Raw genomic sequence first — 25,589 nt, 5'->3', positions numbered from 1 at the left:
TAAGATTCTTTAGCAGCTGCTTCCATTGTCATTGTGTACTAACTCTTTCTGGGTCTTTGTTGTTTCTGTTGACTGCTAGCCATTAAGGCAGCTGTGCTCATTCAGTCCTGGTACCGCTGTTACAAGGCTCGGTTAGAATTAAGGAGGCGCCATGCCTTGACAATCTTTGAGAGCATCGAGTATGCTGATGAGCAAGATCAATTACAGGTCTGTACATTTAAGTTCTTTTATCCACTCTTTTGCAAATGCATCTTCACCATCTATCTAAAGAAAAAGTACACAAATGAAAATGAAAATTTTTTATTTTTATTTATTTAAAAACCTTACATTCCATTTTAGAATTAACTCTAAATATTGGTTGAAAGGCAGAAGAGTGGTAAGGATGAGGCAATTAAAGTTAAATGATTTGTCCAGGGTCATACATCCAGGAAATATATGTTAGATTTTAATTCAGTTTTCCTTATTTAACAATTGAAGAACTGAGTTAAACAATGTTAAATGACTTGCCAGATTTGAACCTAAGGCCCTCCTGTCTCTAGGCATGGCTATCTATCTGCTGAGTTACCTAGATGCCCTGTGAAGGCACATTTATTAAGTTCTTACTTTGTACCAGACACAACTGAACAACTCTAGGACCAAATCTGCTACTAACAACGCAACATTGGCTAAATCTTTGAAATTCTTTGAGATTTAGTTTTCTCAGACACGTTTTTTTCTTTTCTTTTTCTTTATATATATATATTTTTAACCCTTAACTTCTGTGTATTGGCTCATAGGTAAAAGAGTGGTAAGGGTGGACAATGGGGGTCAAGTGACTTGCCCAGGATCACACAGCTGGGAAGTGTCTGAGGTCGGATTTGAACCTAGGACCTCCTATCTCTAGGCCTGACTCTCAATCCACTGAGCTACCCAGCTGCCCCCTCTTTTTTCTTTTAAACTTTTATTTGTTGTTTAAATTATTTATTCCATCAGTTGTAATTGCACACATGAACCAAGCTCTGCTAAGGCCAACCAATTTGTATCAAGGACAGACCTTTGTCCCAAGTTCGTGAAACATGTAGACTTTTTCCTTGTTATGAACTCATTTAATTCTGAAGCACCTCAAGTCACAAAGGAATAAATAAGAGTGCAGACCAAAAAAAAACATATATGTATATATATACATATATGTATATATATATATATAAAGAACTTCCAAAAAATAAAATCCTTCCCTTAGTATTCTATACTCTCTTACCTTGTAAGAGCCAAGTGCAGGATGGAAAGATCAGATAGGGCTGGGAGACTTTTTGGACTGAATGAAGGAGCAGAGAAAACTGAAGGTACTTTAGAAGAAGGTATCATGAAATAAAGTATAGGTCAGAAAAACTGTCATTTTAAACTGAGGGGAACTGGTAGAGAGTCCCTTCCAATGCTTTTGTGGATGGTCAAGTAATTTATATCCAAGCTGAACCTCACCTACTGATGGACAGCTTTTATAGCAGATATCAAACCATATCTTCCTGTGAATACCTCAGAAGTAATCAAGAGAATTAAGTAGATAATTTGGGAGGAGATGGTACTTAGTTCTTAGAGTTCACAGAATCATTGACTGTTGTTACGAATAATATTGATATAGATCGATATGTTAAAAATATTTGATAGTTTATTTAAAGCGATATTAGTAATTAAGAAGGCCACATGCCTGCTAAGATCTAATTCAAATGCCCTGCCATTACCTCTGCCCACCTTGGCTTGTTCTGCAGGAAAGAGCGGTACCAATCCCAATCTCCCTATTTAAGCTTCTGTTTAAGTTGTTTTACTTCATGACATAAGGGAAGGAAGCCCGCTGAATCATGGGAAATGTAGTTCTCAAGTCCCCTAAGCATCCACAGGAAGTTTATATCATGAATCTTGATATTAAGATCAAGGACCCCAAATAACACATTGTTATAGAGTTAAATGGATTGTTTATACTAAAATTTAGTTTTTCAAAATGAAAAAACTAAAGCTCAAAGAATTTCAGTAGCTTAGTCAATGTTGTAATGTTAGTAGCAGAGTTAGTCCTGGAGTTGTTCTCTTGTGTCTGACTCTTCATGATCTCATTTAACTTTTGTTGTTGTTGTTATTGTTTGTTTTTGTCAAAGATACTGGAATGATTTGCCATTTCCTTCTCCAGTTCATTTTGCAGATAAGGAAACTAAGGCAAATAGAGTTAAATGCCTTGTTCAGGATCACACAACTAGCAAGTGTTTGAGGTTGGATTTAAACTCAGGTCTTCCTTATTTTACAGATGAGGAACTGAGGCAGAGTTAAGTGACTTGCCCAGGATTACACAGCAGTGTTTCTGAGGATGGATCTGAACTCGGGTTCTCCTGATTCCAGACTGGACATTCTATCCATTCTGCCCACCTAGCTACCTCAGCTCTTTGTTGTACCAAAAAGACAGTCAGAAATCAGAATCATTGTTCCAGATTGGCTTTCTCATGAAATAGGGTTTATAGGAGAGTTACTCCACAAAAAGTAGAAATAATGTTTTTGTTTTTGGACTAGTATAGTGCTAGGCACATAATACATGCTTAATCAATTCTTGTTTAATTTCTGATTTGTATAAACTGTCATACTTAACTCTTCCTTGTTGTTTACCTCTCCTCCCATATTTAGCCAGTTATTAAGTATAGCTGATCCATAACACTTTCCACATTTCTCCTTTTCACTCATAGCCACCATTCCAATTTTGATTCTTATTATTTGTTACCTGAAGTATAGCAGCAAATTACGAACTGGTAATCATTTTTTTGAAGTTACTATGCTAAATGTTCCTTTGAAGCTATATGAGATATGGATACATAGCCATCTTTAAATCTCTATCTAAATATCAGCTATTATTATATAGAATCTGTATTTTGAAGCCTTTACAGGTATATTTACAAATACATTCATATTTTGTCAGCCAAAAATAAATTTTCTTTTCCCACCAAAAAACCTTCTAGCCTCTCTCTCCTGTCTAATCTCTCCTTCACACAGGTTCCAGATTAAAAATTTTTAGCATAGATATGACCATATCTTAACTGAAAATTCAGTAGTTTCCCATTACCTTTATTTTGTTTTATTTTTTTTTAAACGCTTAACTTCTATGTATTGGCTCCTTGGTGGAAGAGTGGTAAGGGTGGGCACAATGGGGGTCAAGTGACTTGCCCAGGGTCACACAGCTGGGAAGTGTCTGAGGTCAGATTTGAACCTAGGACCTCCTGTCTCTAGGCCTGGCTTTCAGTCCACTAAGCTACCAAGCCGCAGCCCCCTCCCCCCAATTACCTTTAAAATCAGAATATTTTCAGAATAAGATTTAAAGCACTCTTCAATATGGCTATGTTCTCTTCCAGTCTTCTTTTCAATTTATTCTCTTTTGCACACTCTCCTTTCCAGTCAAAATGGCCACCTAGGGATCTCATATAGTTCTGATAGATTGTAAGCTCCTAGGGGCAGGAACTCTGTTCTTTGGGAACTTTGTATTCTCCCTAGCACATGGCATGGTAAAAAAATTTTTTTAAATTTTAATCTTAGCAGCAAATGATTTAGATTGGTGAGACTTCAGTGCCTTTATAGAAGACCATATGGGATTGATCATTTCCCCCCTCAATTCTGTATCTCCTGTTGCCCACAAAGAAAAAGTAAATAGAGAGACCAAAATGAAGATGTTTGGTGGGGTGCAGCTGGGTGGCTCAGTGGATTGAGAGCCAGGCCTAGAGATGGGAGATCCTAGATTCAAATCTGGCTTCAGATACTTCCTAGCTATATGACTCTGGGCAAGTCACTTAACCCTCGTTGCCTAGTCCTTACTGCTCTTTTGCCTTAGAACCAATACAGCATTGGTTCTAAGACAGAAGGTAAGGGTTGAAAAAAAAAAAGATGTTTGTGATCTTAGTGTTTTGTGACTTGAATGACATTTTTGATTTTTGTTTTCTTTTTGTTCCCCAGCTTGCCAACTTTTTCACATTCATGTTGGAAAACTACACACAGAAAAAGGAGGAATCTATGCGTAAGAAGATAAGTTGAAAATAGAGTTAAGAAATGACTTTGAAAGATAAATTTTTTTAGTGAGGCAAAATAAAGAATTACATCTGTTCTTGAACTCTTAGATAATTGCTGCCATAGTTACCACTGCTACCACTACCATTCATATATTTATTTAAACTTTAAGGTTTGCCAAGTGCTTTTCATGTGTTTTCTCATTTGATTCTCACAACAATCCTGGGAAACAGGTGCTTCTATTATCCCCATTTCAGAGATTAGGAAACCAAAACAGACATAGTTAAAGGGATCTTCCTTGGTTCAGGATTACACAGCAAGTGTCTGTGGTGGATTTGAATGCAGGTCTTGTGACTCTGGCTCCAATTCTTTATCTATCACTTCTCCTAGCTACCTAGGGAGAGTCAGAGAGAACCAAGTTATTGTTATGGATTTATTAGGGACGTCTTTTATTTTAGAAATTCTGCCCATATAGGAATGCTAAGAAATGAAAGAGATTATTATACAAGCTGTGCTAATATGGCGACAAATAATTGATCCATCCAAGAGAAAAAAAATCAGTCTAATTGGCTGATTTATGTGCTATTGAGGAAACATTGAATTTTTTCATTTTTCGAAAGATTGTCATGATGTTAGGTGTCCAAATTCATATTCATTGTTTCCATGACACTATCTATCCATCTCATCCTCTACCATTCCCTTTTCCTTTTGCTTTCTATCTTAGCCAACATCAGGATATAGCCATGAGATTAATGTTTAATCTTCCCAATTCCTTGACCACATTCAACTTACCTTAGTTTATAGATCTTACATTCCAGGATCCTCTGCAATATTGATCTTTACAGCTCTGGGCTTTCATTTTATCACTAGACATTCATGGCTGAGCTTCCTTTCAGTTTTGATTCTGCAACTTCATTAAGACTAGAGCTCTTTGTAGTTGCCCAGTACTTTTCCCTTGTAGAATGTTGGTCAACTTTCAACCTGAGGGACTCATCTTCTGGTGTCAGATCTTTTATCATTTTAATACTATCTATGGCATTTTCTTAACGAAGATACTGATGTGGTTTGCTATTTTCTTCTCTGGTGGATCACCTTTTGTTGGAATTCTCCATTATAACCTACCTTGGGTAACCCTTCATGGGATAACTCATCATTTCACTGAGCTATATAAACCCCTCCAGAAACTTTACAAATACTATCTCATTTGCTTTGTAAAATAACTTTGGGGAGTGGATTTTGTGATTGTCCTCACTTTACAGATGATGAAACTGAGAAAGACAAAGGTTAAGTGACTTGCCCAGTGTCATACAGCCAGTGAATATCTGAGGTTGGATTCAAATGCAAATCTTCCCGACTCCAGGACTTTAGGTCTACTACTCTCTCCACTGCTCCAGTGACCTGACATGTATCTCAGGTTTCTAACCAGGAACACTTTGTATGAAACTCCTAATTGATGGAGAGAATGATGATGCATGACTGCATCTTGAGGGACAGTATTGGTGTAAGAGATTTGGAGCAAAGAGACATTATTCAATTCCTTCTCTGGGAAGGACTTTTAGAACCTCTACATGCTTACTATTTCCCAAAGTCTCTTTTCTTTTTCCCTGCATCTCCCCAGAAATCTGGAACCACTTGTGGATCTTTCAAAGAAGGAAAGAATGTTTCTTTCTCTCTAAAGCCCTTGTAACAATACCATTCCCATGAAGGATTACTATCACCACTTGTGCTACCAATTAGGAAAGTTTTAGGCAAAATATGTTAGGCTATGAAAAATAATTGTATGATCTCATTTGATCAGAACAGGATATATACCAATCAAGAAATGGAGATTGAAAGAGGTTAAGTGTCTTGGCCAGGGCCAATACAAATTATAAATGTGTGGGAAACTCATTCTATGGAAATACAATTTCTGTAAAATTTTGCTTTGTAAATCAATCTTCATTATTCTCTAAGAATGTGTAGCTATAAACAAATGAGAATCTAAATGTATTTTCTAAGAGGCAGTTTCCAGGCATCAAAGCACATAACTTTGACTTAACATTGTTTACTCCATTCAGAATGTCTATGATATTTTATGACATCCTTAGAAACTAGATGAAAGTCCTACCAAGAGTGGTGGGAAGAGTAATGTTTTAATTGATAATCATTTGAAACCCCCTGCAACTTTCTCAGATAGATTAAAGTGCTTAGTGATTCATGGAATAGTTCCTGAGATCAAATTTGATGGAGAAGGAACTTAAAAAAATAAAAAAAAACTTTTCTCATTCTGTTTGTTGTAGATCTCTGCAGACAATCAATTTCGCTTCTTTTTCTTCAGCAAAGTGACTTCTAAGAGAAAATCTAATAATGGAAAAATATGTGTATATTACCTCTGTCAATTACCTATTAATTTCTTGTGACCTGTTCAAATGATACTTATAATTCATAATCTTTCAATTCCCACAGTCAAGTATGTAGAATGAAACTGAAAATGTCTTAATCACTCAAAGTGTGTTTTGAAATACTAATAATTTTTTGAGAAGACCTTAAGGTAATCTATCATATCTCAGAACTTAGGCAACATCTGACTTCTTAGAGTTTCTAGACATTTAATTACACAATAAATAAAATTTTCTTCTTTCTAATAGTGTTATTTATCTGATACTTGCATTTTTCAAAATCAAAATAAAGACTTTAAAGATCATTCCCTCTTTATAAAGGTTCTGGTCAAATTTAGGCCTATTTCTACGTTTTCTCGTTAATGCCAATATGATTTTTCCCTTTGAATTGGTAACTTCTATAATGCAATTAGACCTGGATTTCAACTAGATTTTCTATTATCTATTTTATTGATTGATTTATTTATAACTCCTTACCTTCTTGATTCCAAGACAGAAGAGTGGTAAGGGCTAGGCAACTGAGGTTAAGTGACTTGCCCAGAGTCACACAATTAGGAAGTATCGGAGGCTAGATTTGAACTAGGATCGTCCTTAGGCCTGACTCTCAGTCCACTGAACCATCTACCTGGCCTCCCTGTTATCTCTTTTAGATTAAATGTTTCATTGATGTGTTTTGGTTTTTAGTCATCAATCACTAACCAGTAATAGCATCCTAATATCTTATTTTACAAAAACAACAATAAAAATGATATAAAAACAAAACTATCCAGTGCAGTCACCATGATTAATGTAATGTATAAGGTGGCTTTTGTAGTCTCCCAGAAAAGAGCAGATACATGGTCTAATATTAAATTATCTAGAGTCAACATTGGTCATTATGTTTTATCTGTTTCATCCTTTTAATTCACCTTCATTAATGTTATTGTAGTTGCTGTATATCAAACTTTCATGAAAATCTAGAGAGAAGATGGTATATAGGAAGTCTTGAATTAATTTTTCTCTTGGTTATTTGTTGGCTTTACATGGAAAATATGCTTGATTAACAACATTGTAGTCATATTAAGTAATTAAATTAATTATATATTACATATGATATGATTAATTAAATATTAAAATATTTTCCCCCAAATTGTCTTGGGTATTATGGCATTATCTAGGTGGATTAAATAGGTTGAGTGGACCAAAATCTTGGTTGAAGCTAATGTATCAGACTTTATGTTTTTATAGATCAATTAATTTGTTGATGGAAAAACATTGTTCAAAGGTCAAAGTTTACATTTGTCATCCCAGTCAAACATTTCTTCCATATATGCCATTAGTCTTCATTGAAAACCCTTTCCCTACTCCTAGAAGATATTAGAGCTGAGCTAATTTAGCAATTCTCTTTCTGTCTTCTTTCTGTCTTGTGCCTAGTTCTCCCCACTCCATATCCTAGTGACAGTTTTCTATCAGAACTTAACCTTGTTCTGTCAAAGAGTTTAGTACTGGGCTCCCAGTCTTCATCTTTATCCCAACTTCTGTCCTCATTCTAAGAGATTTCATCATGTATGTAAATGCCTCCCATTTCCTCAGTTGTCTCAACCCTCATGACCTACTCCTCCATTCCTTTTAGCATTTCAGAAGGATGGTCACATTCTTAATTCTCATGTCACCCACAGTGTTTTATTTCCATGCCCAAGAGTTCTGATACCCTCTTATCCAACCTGCTATCATTTTTTCATTCCTCATCCCTCCTAAATATATCCTCTATCCTCACTGTGACCTTTAGTCTCTCCATCCTCAATACTTTCTCAGGCTGTTCTGACTTCACTTTACTATTTTCCCAATCTTGACCCTATATTTAACCAATTCAGCATTACACTGTCCCCTTCTCTTGTATCCCTTTGCTTATTTCTTAACAGTCCTCAACCCAGGATTATTCTTAGCATCCTCCTCTTATTCCATTCATTAGACCTGAATGCTCTTGAGATGTATTCTACTACAAATTTGTCATCTAGCAAGGCAATCTTTCAAAAAATTTTCTAATTGATTGTTACTGTTTAGACAGAAACTGTTCTAAAACTAGCTCTCCTTAGGTCTCTCATTTTCCTTAACTTTTTAGGACTTTATAGAAAGAAAATAGAGTCTTTTTCCTAAGATCTCACTCTTCTCTACATCTCAAAACTCCTTAACATCTATGCTCTCCTAGTCTCTGCTAGTTTACTCTGATGAAAAGACCTCTTCATCAAGGTTAACTCTTCTGCTGATACCATTGATTCCATCTTTTTAAAAAATCTTCTACGGATTGCTCTCACAATTATCTTCTCTGCTTTCTTTCTCTTTTACATTCAGCTTCTCCCTAACTACTTCTCATCTGCTTACAAATATGCCCAGGTCTCCCTATCCTAAAAAATAAAACCCCCCACTTGCTTCTGTCATTTTTCTATCATATTTTCAAGCTATAGAATTCTCTCCTATGGTCAAACTCATATAAACATTTATCTTATTTTGTTGTCCCTTCTTTCTCTCTTCATCTCTTAACCACTTTTTAATCTGGCTTGAACCTCATCACTCAAATCCTATGTATTTTATTTTAAACTTTGAAAAAAATATTTTAAGAAGAAATCCATAGGTTTTAAGACAAAGAGGAGATCCATGACCCAAAAAGACCAAGAGTCCCTGGTCTAAACTAATATAATAATAATAGCAAGCATTTATCTAGCATGTACCCTCTGCCAGGCACTGTGATTCTAATTGCTTTGCAAATATAGTTTCACTTGATCCTTACAACAACCCTAGGATGCAGATACTATTATTATGCCTATTTTACAGTTGAGGAAACTGATGCAAACAGAAATTTTTTTAATGACTTTTTTAGGCTCATACAGTGTCAGGATCACTAGGGATCACCTGGTTGGGGGTCTGGAGGTGTAAGAATGCAGATGGACTCAGGAGAACTGATGACAAGCAATTGGCAAGTTTTTCCACAGCTAGTATTTCAGGAAGATATTTATAGAGGGTTGAATCAGGCGGAAGGATTAGATCACTTATAATGGAAGTCAAGGATTAACAGGATGGAAACAATGGATTTAAATTACCTAGGTGGCTCTAAACAGAGTTTTCTATAGGTGATAATTCAACATGTCAATGTGTGACCAGCTTCTCACAGAATACTGTATGTTCTTCTCACAGAATTCCTGCAACAATAATTTCTTGGAAGAACATTCAGTATTTTGGAGAGAGAAAGGGTTGAGTTCTCATGTGAGGCTTTGATTTTACCGGGGTCCACTCTCACTACTGTAGGCTACAATACAGTATCTGGGGCTGCATTTGAACCCAAGTCTTCCTGATTCCATGCTCAATTCCCTATTCACTGTGCCATTTAGCTTTCTTTCTATTATTATAGGCTTTGCCAACTACCTGAAGAGATGTAACCTTTTGCTCTTATTATCTCTGAGTCTACCTCATCATTGCCATTGTCCCTTGATTTCTGTCCTTTCTTCTGAAAAGCCACTCCTGTATCTGACTAATAACACAGGTGCAGTCCATTTGGGTCCTCTACAGGTATTATGAATTGGGACGACAACAGGATAGTTTAAGTTATCTCAAATTTTGAGAATATTGATAAGGTATTAGCAAGCTTCTCATAATTAATGTTTTTCCCTCTCCCTTCCATCCTGGGTAGGATGTTATCCTCTCAAGAGGAAGCTACCAAGTTTTTTGAAAACCAAAAAAAGTATCCCTTCACTTCTCACTTGGGTTTTCTTAAACACCTAGGTAAGATTATTCTTATTATTCAACATTATCAGAATCTCTGGTAATTATTATACAGACCTCTAAAGTTAAATTGTGAGTCTAGCATTCCTCAGTAATTCATATCTTAAGGAAAACACCATTCCTTCAAGTTTAGGCTAGCTATCAGAGAAGAAGAAAGGGAAATACATACGGCCAATCTCTTCATTCTCCCTTTGAGAGGAGATGGAAAAACTTATCAAAAATGACAAAGTTATAGCTAGAGACAGAGCCTTTGCATTTACCTGTTTTTAAAAAGAAAATACATTACATTATTTTGTCTAGCCAGACAAAAAGTTGGAAGAACAACAAAAAATGCTTATGTGTATTTAGGAAAGAGAAAAGAAAGATATTTCAGTTCTATTTTCTTATATACTGAGTTAGAGTAAAAATTTTAATGTAATGTTTTTAGTAATGCTTTGTAAAAATTAATGATATGCAAAATGCCTTACCTATAGTAAGCATTAAAGAAATGTTTATTTAATTAAACATAAGATACTGGGTTAAAATTTAGAGTGAGATCAATACAATGGTTTGAACCAATGCTAAGGGACATCATAATAACTAATTTGATGGATTTTTTTCCCTGACCTCAAACAAACAAACAAACAAACAAACAAACAAACAAACAAACAAACAAACCCTTACCTTCCATCTTAGAATCAACACTATGTACTGGTTCCAAGGCAGATAAATGGTAAAGGCTAGGTCATGGGAGTTGAATGTCTTGCCCAGTGTTACACAGCTAGGAAGTGTCTAAGACTAGATTTGAACCCAAGACCTCTCTCTGAGCCTGGCTCTCAATCCACTGAGCCACTTAACTGTGCTCCCTAGCTGACTTTTCCTTGGTTGTTTTCCTAGGCTCTGAGAAAAAGTCTACTTGCCCAAATCAACTCCACTAAGTGAACATTTGATCCTACCTCCTTCTACCTTATTTAAGCAAATAACATCTTCGGTTATCCTATCTCTCAAATATTTAATCTCATTATGTCAGCTGGTTCCTTTCTTACTGCTTTAAAACATGTCCAATTCTCCTCCATTCTTAAAAAGTCTTTAATGTACCTTATGATCTCCTCTAGCTATCATGCTATATCTCTCCTATTTTCTCAGCCAAATTCCTAGGAAAAAAGTAATCTATATTCTGCCTTCATGTTGTTTCTTCTTACTCTCCTCAAACCTATGCCATCAGACTTCTGATTTTATTAGGTAACTGAAACTTCTTTCTACAAAGTGACCAAATCTGATAGTCCTTTTTCAGTCCTCATTCTTTCTCTACTAGCTAGGTGGAACAGTGCATAGGGGACTTGGCCTGGAGTCAGGAAGACTTTTGTTCAAATATACTTACTAACTGTAACCCAGGATAAGTCACTTAAACTTGAAACTCTGATTGTCTTATTTTCAGCCACTGTAAAATGGGGATTATAATTGCACCTACCTTTTAGAGTTGTGGGAATTAAATGAAACTATCTTCATAAACCATTTAGCACACTGGCACATATTAATGCTGTATTAATGCTAGTAGTTATTATTATTATTAATATTATTATTAATCTCTTTCATTTGACACTATTGACCACCCTCACCTGAATTGACCACCTCTCCTCTCTGTATTTTTGTACCACATTCTGTCCTAGTTTTCATGTTACCTTTCTGACTATTCCTTTTCCTTTGTTGGCTCAGCATCATCATATACTCTTAACTATGACTATTCCTCAAGGTTTCATCTTCTCTTTTCCCCTCCTCTCTCCTTTCCTCCCTTCCGCTTCCTCTTCCCCTCTTCTTCTCTCCCTTTTCTCTCTTCCCCTCCCTTCTCCTCCCCTCTTCTCTCCTCTTCTCTTCTCTCTTCTCCTCCTTTTTCCTTCCCTGCCCTCCTCTCCTCTCTTCCCCTTCTCTGCCCTTCTCTCTCCTCTCCTCTCTTCCCCTCCCATGCATTCCCCTCTCCTCCCCTCCCATAAGTCCCCTCCTCTCTTTTCTTTTTCTCTCTCCCTCTCTCCCTTCCTCCCCACCTTTCCCCATTCTGCACTTCAGTCAAACTGACTTTCTCCCTGTTCTGCACACAGACAACAATGGCTCTCATCTCTTTACCCTGGAATGCACTCACTCTATACTTCTGCCTAATAGAGTCCCTCTCTTTTTAGATGTATCTTAGATGCCAGCATACATGAAGCCTTTCCTGATTTTTCTAACTGCCAATGCTTTTCCCCCTAAATTATTGTGTATTTACTACTTTGCATATAATTATATTTCTTAACTTTATATTTATGCTGTATAGAATTTAAATGTACTTGTTATTTTATTAGAATATAATGTCGTAAGTAGAGATTGTTTCATTCTTTGACCTCAGCACCATGTTTGGTACATAATTGGCACTTAATATACTTAATGATTATGCCATTGAGATTTGACTGGCCATGGTCATTTGGTTCATTCAGAAATATCGGCATGATGCTTCTATATGAGAACAGTACTCTGTTTCAGTGGTTAATTTTTCTTCCAAACTATTTTTCCTTTTCAGTATATCAGTCCATAGCTTCTATAGAAAGTCAAAGACTAGACACAAAAACTGTTCTACGTATGGTAGAAGTACCAGACTCTTATGAAGGTCCTCGGCTAATATTCCCTCTCACTTATACTGATGTCTTACTTCTTATTAATGCTTTCAAGGAAAATCAGGCAAGTAGAGATGGAGTTATATTGATTCAAGCACATGTATGCCATTTGTATGTTTTGACAGTGCTGAAAATGTTTTTAGAAATTTAATTTTTCTCAAGCTAAGACTTGTTAAGATAATAATGATGATGGTGGTGATGAATAGATTACCTTCACTTTACAAAATTCTTCCAAACATTTGGACATTTTAAACTCATGAAGGTAAAGTTGTAGAAGTATTGCTACCCTTATTTTGCAGATAAGCAAAAAGAAAGTTTCAGTGACCTACCTAGTCAAGGGTAGTTCCCTAGTAGGAACTCATACTCAGATCTCCTTGACTTCGTTTATTTGCATTTTCTGCTTGCATCACACTAACTCTTTGAAGATATGCAACTTCCAAAGATAAGTCTGAGCTTTTAATACATGCTGACTAACTGGCAAGTAGTGTTTATGCTCTTAAGACATGGCAGCCATGCTATTATTTCTGTATGATGCATCATATTTTGAAGATTAGTTTCTGGCTTACTGTCTAGGCATGTGGAATAACACTAGTTTGGGATAGACAGGATTTTATAGATTCCTATATGGGAATATCAACCTTTTTAAAATAATAATTTTAAATTTTATTTTAAAAATATTTTTGCATGGTTACATGATTCATGTTGTCTCCCTTCTTTTTTCCCTCCCCCCTCCCAGAATTAACAAGCAATTCCACTGGGTTATACATGCATTATCACTCAAAATCTATTTCTATGTTATTTATTTTTGTAATACAGTAATCTTTTAAAACCAAAACCCCAAATCATATGCCCATATAAACAAGTGATAGATCTATGTCTTCTGCTTTCTTTCTACTCCCACAGTTCTTTCTCTCCATGTGGATAGTGTTCTTTCTCATAAGTCCCTCGGGATTGTTCTGGATCATTGCATTGCTATTACAGTTTATCATCCCATAATATTTCAGTTACTATATATAATGTTATCCTGGTTCTGCTCATTTCACTCCACATCAGTTCATGTAGGTCTTTCCAGTTATTATAGAAATCAAGTGATTCACCATTCCTTATAGCACAATAGTATTCCATCACCATCATATACCAGAATTTGTTCAGCTACTCCCCAGTCAAGGGACATCCCCATATTTTCCAATTTTTTGCCATCACAAAAAGCATCACTATAAATATTTTTGGACAAACAGGTCCATCCCCATTTAAAAAATTTTCTTTGGGATACAAGCCTAGTAGTAGTATTGCTGGATAAAAGGGCATAATTCTAACTTGCCTTCCAGAATGGTTGGATCAATTCATAACTCCACCAGCAATGCTTTAGTGTCCCAATTTTGCTACATCCCCTCCAACAGTTAATCACTTTCCTTTGCTGCCATATTGGACAATCTGCTAGGTATAAGGTGGTACCTCAGAATTATTTTGATTTGCATTTCTCTAATCAGGAGGGATTTAGAACACCTTTTCATATGATTATTGATAGTTTTGATTTCTTCATCTGAAAACTGCCTCTTCATATCTCTTGACCATTTCTCAATTGGAAAATGGCTAGATTTCTTGTCAATTTGATTTAGTTCCTTATATATTTAGGAAATTAGACCTTGGTCAGAGAAATTTGTTATAAAATTTTTTCCTAGTTTGTTGCTTCCCTCCTAATTTTGTTTGTACAAAACCTTTTTAATTTAATATAATCAAAATTATTCATTTTACATTTTATAATATTCTCTATCTCTTGCTTGTTCTTAAATTTTTCCCTTACTCATGGATCTGACAAGTTTACTATACTTTCACCTAATTTATTTATGATATCGCTTTTTATATTTAAATCAGAAATATCAACCTTTTGAGGAAGCCTGGCTCTCTAACTTGCCATCCAATCTGACTCACTTTTCCCAACCTGTGATTTCATTGACATAGGGAACTCTTATATGAGAAAAAGCTCTCCACCTAATGCAGATGAATAACCCTTCTACAATGAGCATTTTTTCAGTTTTAATAATTTTAATTTTTCAGTTACCTGTAGAAACAATTTTTAACAATTGTTATTTCACGTATTTGACATATCCTTCCTTCCTCACTTCCCTCCCTGAGAAAGTAAATAGTCTGATATCAGTTATTCCAGTCCTGTCATGCAATACATATTTTCAATATTCCTTACAATGAACAATTTTAGAGAAGTATCCTGGTGGTGGTAATGAGAGGTTATTGTCCAAGTTCACACAGTTCTGGTGTATAAAAGGCAGAACTTGAATCTGGGTAGTTCTGATTACACAGGGAATGAGGTGATGAGTTAGAGGAATGAGATCTCTATCCATTAGGCCATGCTGCTAATACACATTTCCTCAGCTTATAGGCTAAAACTGATCAAATTAAGTGTCTCCCCAGAAGTTATTTATAGCCGAGTGCCTCAGTTATTTTTTCCCATTTTTGTCTCTTCTTAAGAGTTGTTTTATTATTATATTTGCTTGGTTTAACTGTTGCAGTAAGATTTAACAAAGTCTTTTTGTTCTAGATCAGACTTGTCCTCATTGTTACTTGGTACACTACTATAAACCTTCTATGACAGCTATAAGCAAATCCCTAAAATGCTAGTACTGACCTTCTTGCAGAAAGATCAAAAGATATTAAAAGAATGCTTCCTAATTTATTCATGGGAACACATACTCCCAGGATTGGAAGGAACCCATTAAAATAGCCTCTGCCTAAATCTCGAAGCCTTTCTATGACAGCTCTGATAAGTAGTTGTCCAGCTTCCATTTGAAGAATTGACAGAAAACTTTGTACCTTGTGAAGGTAACCCATTCCATTGATGGACAATACTAATTATTTGAAAACATTTCTTTAGGTTTCCTCTCTATGTATTCTGGCCATTCTTTCTGGTTCTGCCTCCTTGGCTCAAACTGCAGAGTCTAATTGCTTTTTAAATGGCAGGAAAATATCGTTACCATCTCTTGTTTTCTTCCTATGACTTAACTAGTTTCTGAAACCATTCAGTTCCTCCTTTCAATTGCTTTCTGTTTTCATAATTTCATTTACTTATAGCACATTTTCTATAAGAAGGACATACCGATATTCAGACAAATCAAGAAAAGTGTAATTATGTGATGAAAATAAGGCTATGGTTCATGGTATTTTATTTGAACTCTTTGAAGATATTTTGTATTCTTTTGTACCTATTGAGTTCCTGTACTTTTATACCATAGTGATTTCTAAAATGATTTTTGAAACAAGAAAAGCTAGGTAGAGCTTTGGGCCTAGGGTCAGGAAAAACTGAGTTTGTTTATGGCCTTAGACATTTTCTTGCTTTGTGACCCTGAGCAAGTCATTTAATCTCTATCTCAGTTTCCTCATCTGTAAAATGAGAGTTATTATAACATCCTCTTCCTAGGGTGGTAAGAATTGAATGAATTATTATTTGTAAAGGTGCTTAGCATAGTACCTGGCACATGATAAGCACTATATAAATGTTAGTCATAGTTATTTTATTCTTATTACTAGCTTAATTTTTTATATTATTATTAATTTTGTTATTGTAGGCTTACCACTTAACCTTTATTTATCTCGGTTTCCCCTTTTATAAAGTGGAGATAATAATAGCAACTATCTCCCAGGGTTTTTGTGAGGATCAAAGGAAGTTATATATTTTAGACCCTTACCTTTAAAACTTATACTAGAATCAGTATTGTGTATTGGTTCCAAGGTAGAAGAGTGGTAAGGGTTAGGCAATGGAGGTTAAACGACTTGCCCAGGGTCACCCAGCTAGGAAGTGTCTGAGGTCAGATTTGAACCTAGGATCTCCCATCTCTAGGCCTGACTCTCAACCCACTGAGCTACCCAGCTGCTCTCAGGAAGATATATTTGTAAATTACTTAGGGCAGTGCCTGGTATATATTAGGTGCTACATAAAATGCTAGCTGTTATTGTTATTTTTTTTTTTTTGGATTTGGTATTTTTTTTTTTAGAAAGATTTTCCATGGTTACATGATTCTTGTTTTTACTTTCCCTTTCACCCCCCCTGTAGTTACCTTCCCCCCACATCCAAGGCACATTTCCACTGGTTTTAACATGTGTGATCAATCAAGACTTATTTACATATTATTGATAGTTGCATTCGTGTGGTCATTTCAAGTCTACACCCCCAACCATGCCTGCATCAACCCATGTGTTCAAGCAGTTGCTTTACTTCTGTGTTTCTACTCCTGCAGTTCTTCCTCTGAATGTGGGTAGCGTTCTTTTCCATAAATCCCTCAGAATTGTTCTGGGTCATTGCATTGCTGCTAGTACAGAAGTCCATTACATTTGATTTTACCACAGTGTATTGGTCTCTGTGTACAATGTTCTTCTGGCTCTGCTCCTTTCGCTCTGCATCAATTCCTGGAGGTCTTTCCAGTTCACATGGAATTCCTCCAGTTTATTATTCCTTTGAGCACAATAGTATTCTATCACCAGCATATACCACAATTTGTTCAGCCATTCCCCAATTGAAGGGCAGATCCTTGTTTTCCAGTTTTTTGCCACCACAAAAAGCGCAGCTATAAATATTTTAGTACAAGTCTGTTTATCTATGATCTCTTTGGGGTACAAACCCAGCAATGCCATGGCTGGATTGAAGGGCAGGCAGTCTTTTAGAGCTCTTTGGGCATAGTTCCAAATTGCCATCCAGAATGGTTGGATCAGTTCACAACTCCACCAGCAATGCATTAATGTCTCAATTTTGCCACATCCCCTCCAACATTCATTACTCTCTCCTACTATCATTTTAGCCAATCTGCTAGGTATGAGGTGGTACCTCAGAGTTGTTTTGATTTGCATTTCTATAATTATTAGAGATTTAGAACACTTTCCCATGTGCTTATTGATAGTTTTGATTTCTTTATCTGAAAATTGCCTATTCATGTCCCTTGCCCATTTATCAATTGGGGAATGGCTTGATTTTTTATACAACTGATTTAGCTTCTTGTATATTTGAGTAATTAGACCCCTGTCAGAGTTTTTGGTCATAAAGATTTTTTCCCAGTTTGTTGTTTCTCTTCTGATTTTGGTTGCATTGTTTTTGTTTGTACAAAACCTTTTTAATTTAATATAATCAAAATTATTTATTTTATATTTTGTAATTTTTTTCTAACTCTTGCTTGGTTTTAAAATTTTCCCTTTCCCATATATCTGAAAAGTATACTATTCTGTGTTCACTTAATTTACTTATAGTTTCCTTCATTATATTCAAGTCATTCACCCATTCTGAATTTATCTTGGTGTGGGGTGTGAGATGTTGATCTAAATCTAATCTCTCCCATATTGTTTTTCAATTTTCCCAACAGTTTTTGTCAAATAGTGGGTTTTTGTACCAAAAGTCAGGCTCTTTGGCTTTATCATGCACTGTCTTGCTGACATCACCTACCCCAAGTCTATTCCACTCATCCTCCCTTCTGTCTCTTAGCCAGTACCATATCATTTTGATGACTGCTACTTTATAGTATAGTTTAATATCTGGTACTGCTAGGCCACCTTCCTTCATGGTTTTTTTCATTATTTCCCTTCATATTCTTGATCTTTTGTTCTTCCAAATAAACTTTGTTATAGTTTTTTCCAATTCAGTAAAAAAGTTTTTTTGGTAGTTTGATAGGTATGGCACTAAATAGGTAAATTAATTTGGGTAGAATGGTCATTTTTATTATGTTAGCTCCTCCTACCCATGAGCAATCAATGTTTTTCCAATTGTTTAGATCTAGTTTTAATTGTTCAGAAAGTGTTTTGTAGTTGTGTTCATATAATTCCTGTGTTTGTTTTGGTAGATAGATTCCTAAGTATTTTATATTGTCTAGGGTGATTTTAAATGGTGTTTCTCTTTCTATCTCTTGCTGCTCTAATGTGTTAGAAATATATAGAAATGCTGATGATTTATGTGCATTTATTTTGTATCCTGCAACTTTGTTAAAGTTGTTGATTATTTCTACTAGCTTTTTAGTTGATTCTCTAGGATTTTTTAAGTAGGCCATCATATCATCTGCAAAGAGTGATAGCTTAGTCTCCTCATTGCCTATTTTAATACCTTCAATTTATTTTTCTTCCCTAATTGCTACTGCTAGTGTTTCTAGTACAATGTTAAATAATAGAGGTGATAATGGGCATCCTTGTTTCATACCTGATCTTATTGAGATATTTCATGTTTCCTTCTATTTTATCAGTCTTTTGACTTTGCTTTATTTGTTCTTGTTGCCTTGAGAGATCATTGGCTTCTACTTGCCCAGTTCTGGTCTTTAGAGACTGGTTTTCTGCTATAATCTTTTGATTTTACTTTTCAATTTGGTCTATTCTGTTTTTCATGGTTTCCTCCAATTTGCTTACCATTTCGTTTGATTTTGGGGCATCTTTCTCCAATTGGGAGTTTCTGTTTTTTAACCTCTTAATTTCCTTTTGAACTATTTCCCACTTCTCTCACCAAATCTCTTCCATCTTTCTCATGATCTCAATTTTGAATTCTTCAGGAGCTTGTGACCAATTTTCATTTTTTGGGGGAAGGTTTGGATGTGATTACTTGTTTGTTCTCCTCTGCTGTTTGTTCTGTTGTCTGGATTTTTTCTGTGTAAAAGTTGTCGAGTGTTAAAGATTTCTTCTTGATTTTTCTCTTTTGGGGTTCTTGTGGCTGGTTTGCCATTATTATTATTTCTTTCTCAGTCAGAAGTCTGGGTGAGGAAGACAGGCTCTCCTGCCTATGGAGCTGTGGAGCAGTTTTGGTCTAAGACACAGTGCGCTGTGCACCCTCTCAGCTTTATCCTCAATCCCTGGATCTGTCTGAGCTCTTTAGGCTCCTGAGGTCTCAAGTCTAGTTGTTCTCAGGGTCAAGCCTCCTGGTGGTCCCCTTGCTTGCTCCTCTGTCTGAAGCTCCTTTAACAATCTCAGGGTACTGCTTCCACAGTCATGCACCCCTCTGCACTGGGTCCCCACCCAAGGTCCACGCCTGTGCTCAGGGTCCACATCTGAGCCTGTATCTGTGCCTGCACTCAAGGTCTGTGTTCAAAGTCTGTGAGTTCTTTAGCCTCTTGGGGTCTTAAGTCTTGCTGCTCTCAGGAGCATGCCCTGGTGATCCCAGGTAGCTGCCAAGAACTTAATGAATGCCCCAAACTCGCTCTAACTCTTGTGAGCTGGCTTTGGCACTGTAGGTGGTAGTGGGGGGGGGAGGGGTTTGCTCAGCTCATATTTTAATGAAAACTATTTCACCCTCTTACAGCATGGAAATGCCCTGATCCCATGTACCTTCAATGCTGTGCCCTGTTGTGGGGTCCCTTTGTTCGTCTGAGTTTTTTTTTTTAAACCCTTACCTTCTGTCTTGGAGCCAGTACTATGTATTGGCTCCAAGGCAGAAGAGTGGTAAGGGTAGGCAATGGGGGTCAAGTGACTTGCCCAGTGTCACACAGCTGGGAAGTGTTTGAGGCCAGATTTAAACCTAGGACCTCCCATCTCTAGGCCTGGCTCTCACACTGAGCTACCCAGCTGCCCCCTGAGTTTGTTTTTATGTCCTTTTGAGGAGTTCTATATGTGTGGGTTAGGAGAGGTTAAGCAGCTGCTTTTTACTCTGCCTCCATCTTAGCCCAGACGGTTGTTTTTATTATTTTGAAATCCAGTCACAATGAAGATTTTTCCATCCATTTCACATTTACTGATCAGAAAATGCCTAAGAAAAATTGAATATATCTTCCTTACAACCCCTTTTATATTTTCTTCAAAATCATTTCAATTGACTCAACTCACAACTCTTTAAGAAGAGTATTGGTGTCATCTTCAACAGCTTGAACAAGAATATTTATCTGTAGATATTACAGACTGCTTGTTTCCTTTGTCTGATGCATTTCCTTTTTATCTCACCTCCTTTAGAAGTGTTCTGTCTGCACGTTATGGATTACCTCGATATTAGTCTTTGACTCCTTAGTTTATGTGGGAATCAAGGCTGGGTTGCTGGAGGCTTTCATCATGATCTCCACATAGAAGATAATATTGCAACATGAATGTAGACATTTCCCAAGTTACATTCTTTTTTTTTTAAAACCCTTAACGTCTGTGTATTGGCTCCTAGGTGGAAGAGTGGTAAGGGTGGGCAATGGGGGTCAAGTGACTTGCCTAGGGTCACACAGCTGGGAAGTGTCTGAAGCCGGATTTGAACCTAGGACCTCCTGTCTCTAGGCCTGACTCTTACTCCACTGAGCTACCCAGCTGCCCCTATCACATTCACTTTTACCAAATATCTTATTCTTAAGGGAGACAAAGCCATTGGGGAACTTATTAATGTGTATGTTTGGGTCCCACAGACCTTATGAAGCATGGGGATAGGGGCAGGGCCAGGACTTGTGATTCCTTTGGTGTATGAAACTCCCAGGCGAAGAAAAGCTCTTGTTCAAAAATGCAAGTGGCCACCTCAGCATCTTTTAGTCATTGGAAGTTGCCTAAAGCAATGAAAAGTTGTACGACTTGCCCAGGGTTGCACATCCATTTGGGATCAGAGGCAGGATTCAAACCCCTAGCTATTCTTCCTGGCCCTGGGGCCAATTCTGTCCTTTTAGCCACCTGCTTCTTTTTTAGGGTCCCATATTTTGTTTGCTTCAAGATAGAAGTAAAGATGATATAACTATTCTGGGAAACTGGCTAATTGATCTTCAGTGCACCTCAGATTATCCATTTCAAGCACAGGTCTGATGTGGCACCTGAAGGCAGGTTTTTTTGTTTTGTTCAGATACTTGAGCATATACTTTCTTTGCCTGCAACAGCTGAGCTTTATTTAAAAGCATCCCAGCAGAGGTGTCCAGTATCAGTCAACAAATGAGGTATAAACAGACAATCAGAACAACTGTGCTTTAGGGGTAGGGACTGGACATGTTATTTCACTGGTATTGGGAACTCTAAGTTGAAAAAAATCCTTTAACCAATATAGGTCAATACCTTCTCTGCAACTATGGTGTTAGGAGAGAGTTCACATTTAGTTTCAGACACTATCTGTGTGACCCTGGGCAAGTCACTTCACTTCTGCCTTAGTTTCTTCATAGGTAAAAAAGGAGATAATAATAGCATCTACTTCCCAGGGTTGTTATGAGGATGGAATGAGATAATAATTGTAAAGTATTAAAGACAGTGTTTAGGACATAGTAAGTAATATATTAATAATAATGACAATTATTATTATTATCATAACAGTGGTGTCAACTCCAGTAGAAACCAAAGCCGTATTAAATTGTATAAGGATCACTATGGACTACATATTGAATTAGTAATGTAATATCTGTTTTATTATATTTTAATTTTTCCTTAAATATTTCTTAATGACAATAAAAAATTACCATCCATCTTAGAATCAATATTATGTATTGATTCTAAGACTGAAGAGCAGTAAGGGCTAGGCATTGGGGGTTAAGTGACTTACCCAGGGTCACACAGCTAGGAAGTATCTGAGGCCAGATTTGAACCTAAGGACCCCCCACCCCTCATCTTTAGGGCTGGCTCTCAACCCACTGAGATACTTTGCTGTTCCTGTGCTCCCTCAGCCCCAATGACATTTTAATATGGTTTTGTTTTTGTCTTCATTTAGGAGTATTGTGGGACATATGTGATGGGATAGGCTGAGGGATACTTCTTGGAGCACTGAGGGGCTAAATGGCTTCTCCACAGTTATATAGCCAGGATATGTTGGAGGCAAGATTTGGAACTAGATCCTTCCAGGATACCTCTCTTTCAACAAAAACTATTGTTTTCCTGTAAGATTATAGGAACTCAAGAACTATAATAACAAATAAAAATAAAAAAATTTGGAATCTGAGCATCTTTTCACATTCAAACTTCACAGTCTCTTCAGAACTCTCCTTTTTGATTCTCCCATTACCTAAAACCTACCTTCTATGGGTAAACCACAAAGTGAAACTAGGAAAGTCTGAAAATAATTAGAGAGATGACTAGGAAGCATGGAAACAGATATGAATGACCCATGTCTACATGATATACTGATAACTTTCAATACAATGATGTCTTCTGTTTCTTCCTTACAGATACTACATGCCCGATATGTGCTAGAGGTATTAGTAGAAGCCAAGAAGGTCCTGAAACAATTGCCAAATATCACCCATATAATGTCCATTGAAGCCAAGGAATTAACAATTTGTGGTAAGATTAAACTTTGAGCAGTCTCATAGAAACCACTGATTTTGCACAATTTTTAAAGGTGAAAGTACCCTATAATAAGGGGGATAGAGCAATAATATTGAATTATCAATGAGGATAATTCTAACTTTCATTTTTTTCCACTTGTGTGTAGGAAATAAGTACATGAAAGATAAGGAATTTTCAGTATTCTCTTAAGACCCACAACTTTCAGCTCTCATGCATTTAATTATCATCTCTATGCTGATGTTTTTTGAACTTGTCTTTTCTGCCAATCTCCAGTGTTACATCTCCAGCTGCCTTTAGACATCTCAAATTGGATGTCTAGTAGACATCTTAAACTCAATATTTCTATGGTCTATTCATTTTCACCTTTGCAAGATCTCTCCAATATTCTCCCCACCTTCCTTTTCCCTCTGATGCTGCTGCTAACCTTGGCCCTTATGAACACATGCCTCTATGGTTATAGCCTGCCAGTGGGTCTGTCTCCTCATTTTTCTCCTCACTTCAATCTATCCTCTGTTCAGCTTCAAAGTAATGTTCCTAAAGTATAGGCCAGACCATGTCACCCTGCTATTCAACAAACTCTGTGGCTCCCTAACACTTCCATGGTCAAATTCAAAGTATTCGGTGTTCAAATATATACTTCCTCCTCTCCTCTCATATATAGCTTCTTGTACTTTATTTACACCCCACCATGTACTCTTCATCCTCTTTACTGGCCTCTTTACTGTTCCTTGAACAAGATTCTCCATACTTTGGCACTGGTCTTTTTCTCTAATTGTCATCCATGGTTTCAGTGGTTTCCCTTCTCATATTTGCCAACTGGCTTTCCTAACATTAAGTCTCAACTAAAATCATATCTTCTACAAGCATCATTCCCTAACTCCTCTTAATTCTAATGCTATCCATCTTTTAAATATTTTCTCCATTTCTTCCATATAGCTTGTTTGCATGTATTAATTTTGCTTCAGATCTCTTCAAAGCAGAAAGAAAATTCAACCTCAGCCTCTGAGGCAATGAAAGATTCTTCACAGGCTTGACTACCTGGTGTCTAGGGTCAACAAGGGTGAGAGAACTAGAGATCAAAGGAGTAGTTCTAAAGGATATATTAAAAAAGCTCAAAGCATAGCACCAGGGGAGAAGACAAAAACAATTACCAGATTGTAGGAGTATCTCAAGGGGTACAGGCAACTAGACTAGTTAGAGTAACCAAAAGAGAAGACTTAAGGGTAGGGAATCACTTTCAGACAGAAGTCATTTCCAATTTAATTCAGCATAGCAAGCAATTATTAAGTAGCTACTAAACTTAATACATTGTATAAGGTACTGGTGTTACAAAGAAAAAAAATGAGAAAAAAATAATCGCTGCTCTCAAGAAGTTGTCCCATCAAAACATGTTATCCAGATTTAAAAGCAAATGAGATTGTGTAAAATATAGGATTTTCTGCAGCAATGAAAATAAGGCAGTATTTTCATATAGATAAATACCACCTTAGAATTTTATTTGTAGTGAAAATACATCCTCATTTTTTTCCCATGGTATAGCTCCTATTTTTTAAAATAAAAAAATTATATGCCAAATAATTTTCTGAAATTCAAAAGCAACTTTATATTATAAAACTTTTCATGGGATTTCATGGAATGTTAGAAGTGAATATGAGCAACAGCTCAGTTAGAATGCTTTATTTTTATAGATGTAGAGGAAACTGCCCAGAAAGTAGTTGAATGTTTATCTAAGAATCACACAACTATGAAGGAGCAGTCAAGATTTGAACCTCATGTGTTTTGATGAAAAAAATCTAATGTTCTTTCCTTTCCACTTTGAAACAACATATATATATATGTATATATATATATATATTTGTTTTTTTATCCTTAACAATATGTCAAATCCAAATCTCTAAGTGTCTTTCCTGAAAGGTTTAAGGACATACATTTTTGGATATATTTTCAATAATAAAAAGGCCTTGTGTCTTCTTATTTTTTAGAATAAGTTTAGAACCAGTTGTCCACATACTGCCTCATCTCCAAGTCTTTTGACCCAGGTCTAGATGCCCCCTTTTCTTAAAACAAAATTTTTTATTAATATACTTAGTAACCATGACCACCACCAATAAAATTTAACCAAACAAATGCATGATAAAGATTATATGCGAGAACACAAACTACATTGCTCACAATTTGTTTAAAAATATGTAAATTATATATGTATGCTAACATAAACATCCTCTGCTTTTGAGTTTCCTTTGGATTTGTTTTACTTGGATACTTTTTTACTCTTGATTTTGTGCCTATTTAAAAAAATATTATCATTGTATGCATTATTATTTTTTATATTTGAAAAGTTTTATTTAATTAATTGATTTAGAATATTTTCCCATGGTTACATGATTCATATTCTTTCCCTCCTCTCCTCCCACCCCCTTCCTGTAGCCTTCAAGCAGTTCTACTACTGGGTTTTACATGTGTCATTGATCAAGACCTATTTCCATATTTATACATTATTCTTAATCTCTTTTCAGCTCTTCACATATTTCCCTTATTTACTTTGTTTCCAATATTTGTCATTTCAATTATATAATACAGTTACATTCAAATAGCACAACCTATTCAGCCATTTCTCTCATTCATTGCA

The 25,589-nt window shown here is 36.1% G+C and overlaps 1 protein-coding gene across 1 annotated transcript in view; it reads left to right on the top strand.

Annotated features, from left to right (window-relative positions):
* PPEF1 (protein phosphatase with EF-hand domain 1) overlaps positions 1-25,589 on the top strand; it is a 185,454-nt gene that overhangs the window by 5,797 nt on the left and 154,068 nt on the right. Inside the window, exons 2-5 of the mRNA XM_044669261.1 lie at positions 80-207; positions 3,958-4,018; positions 12,673-12,830; positions 22,840-22,954. Of these exons, the coding sequence (XP_044525196.1) occupies positions 80-207; positions 3,958-4,018; positions 12,673-12,830; positions 22,840-22,954 (462 nt within the window). The remainder of the gene's footprint in view (positions 1-79; positions 208-3,957; positions 4,019-12,672; positions 12,831-22,839; positions 22,955-25,589) is intronic.

Source organism: Gracilinanus agilis, chromosome 3 (assembly GCF_016433145.1).
Source record: "Gracilinanus agilis isolate LMUSP501 chromosome 3, AgileGrace, whole genome shotgun sequence".
In the NCBI taxonomy this organism is placed as follows: domain Eukaryota; kingdom Metazoa; phylum Chordata; class Mammalia; order Didelphimorphia; family Didelphidae; genus Gracilinanus; species Gracilinanus agilis.
The sequence above is the reverse complement of the archived record's forward strand: the minus strand, read 5'-3'. Positions and strand labels throughout refer to the sequence as shown.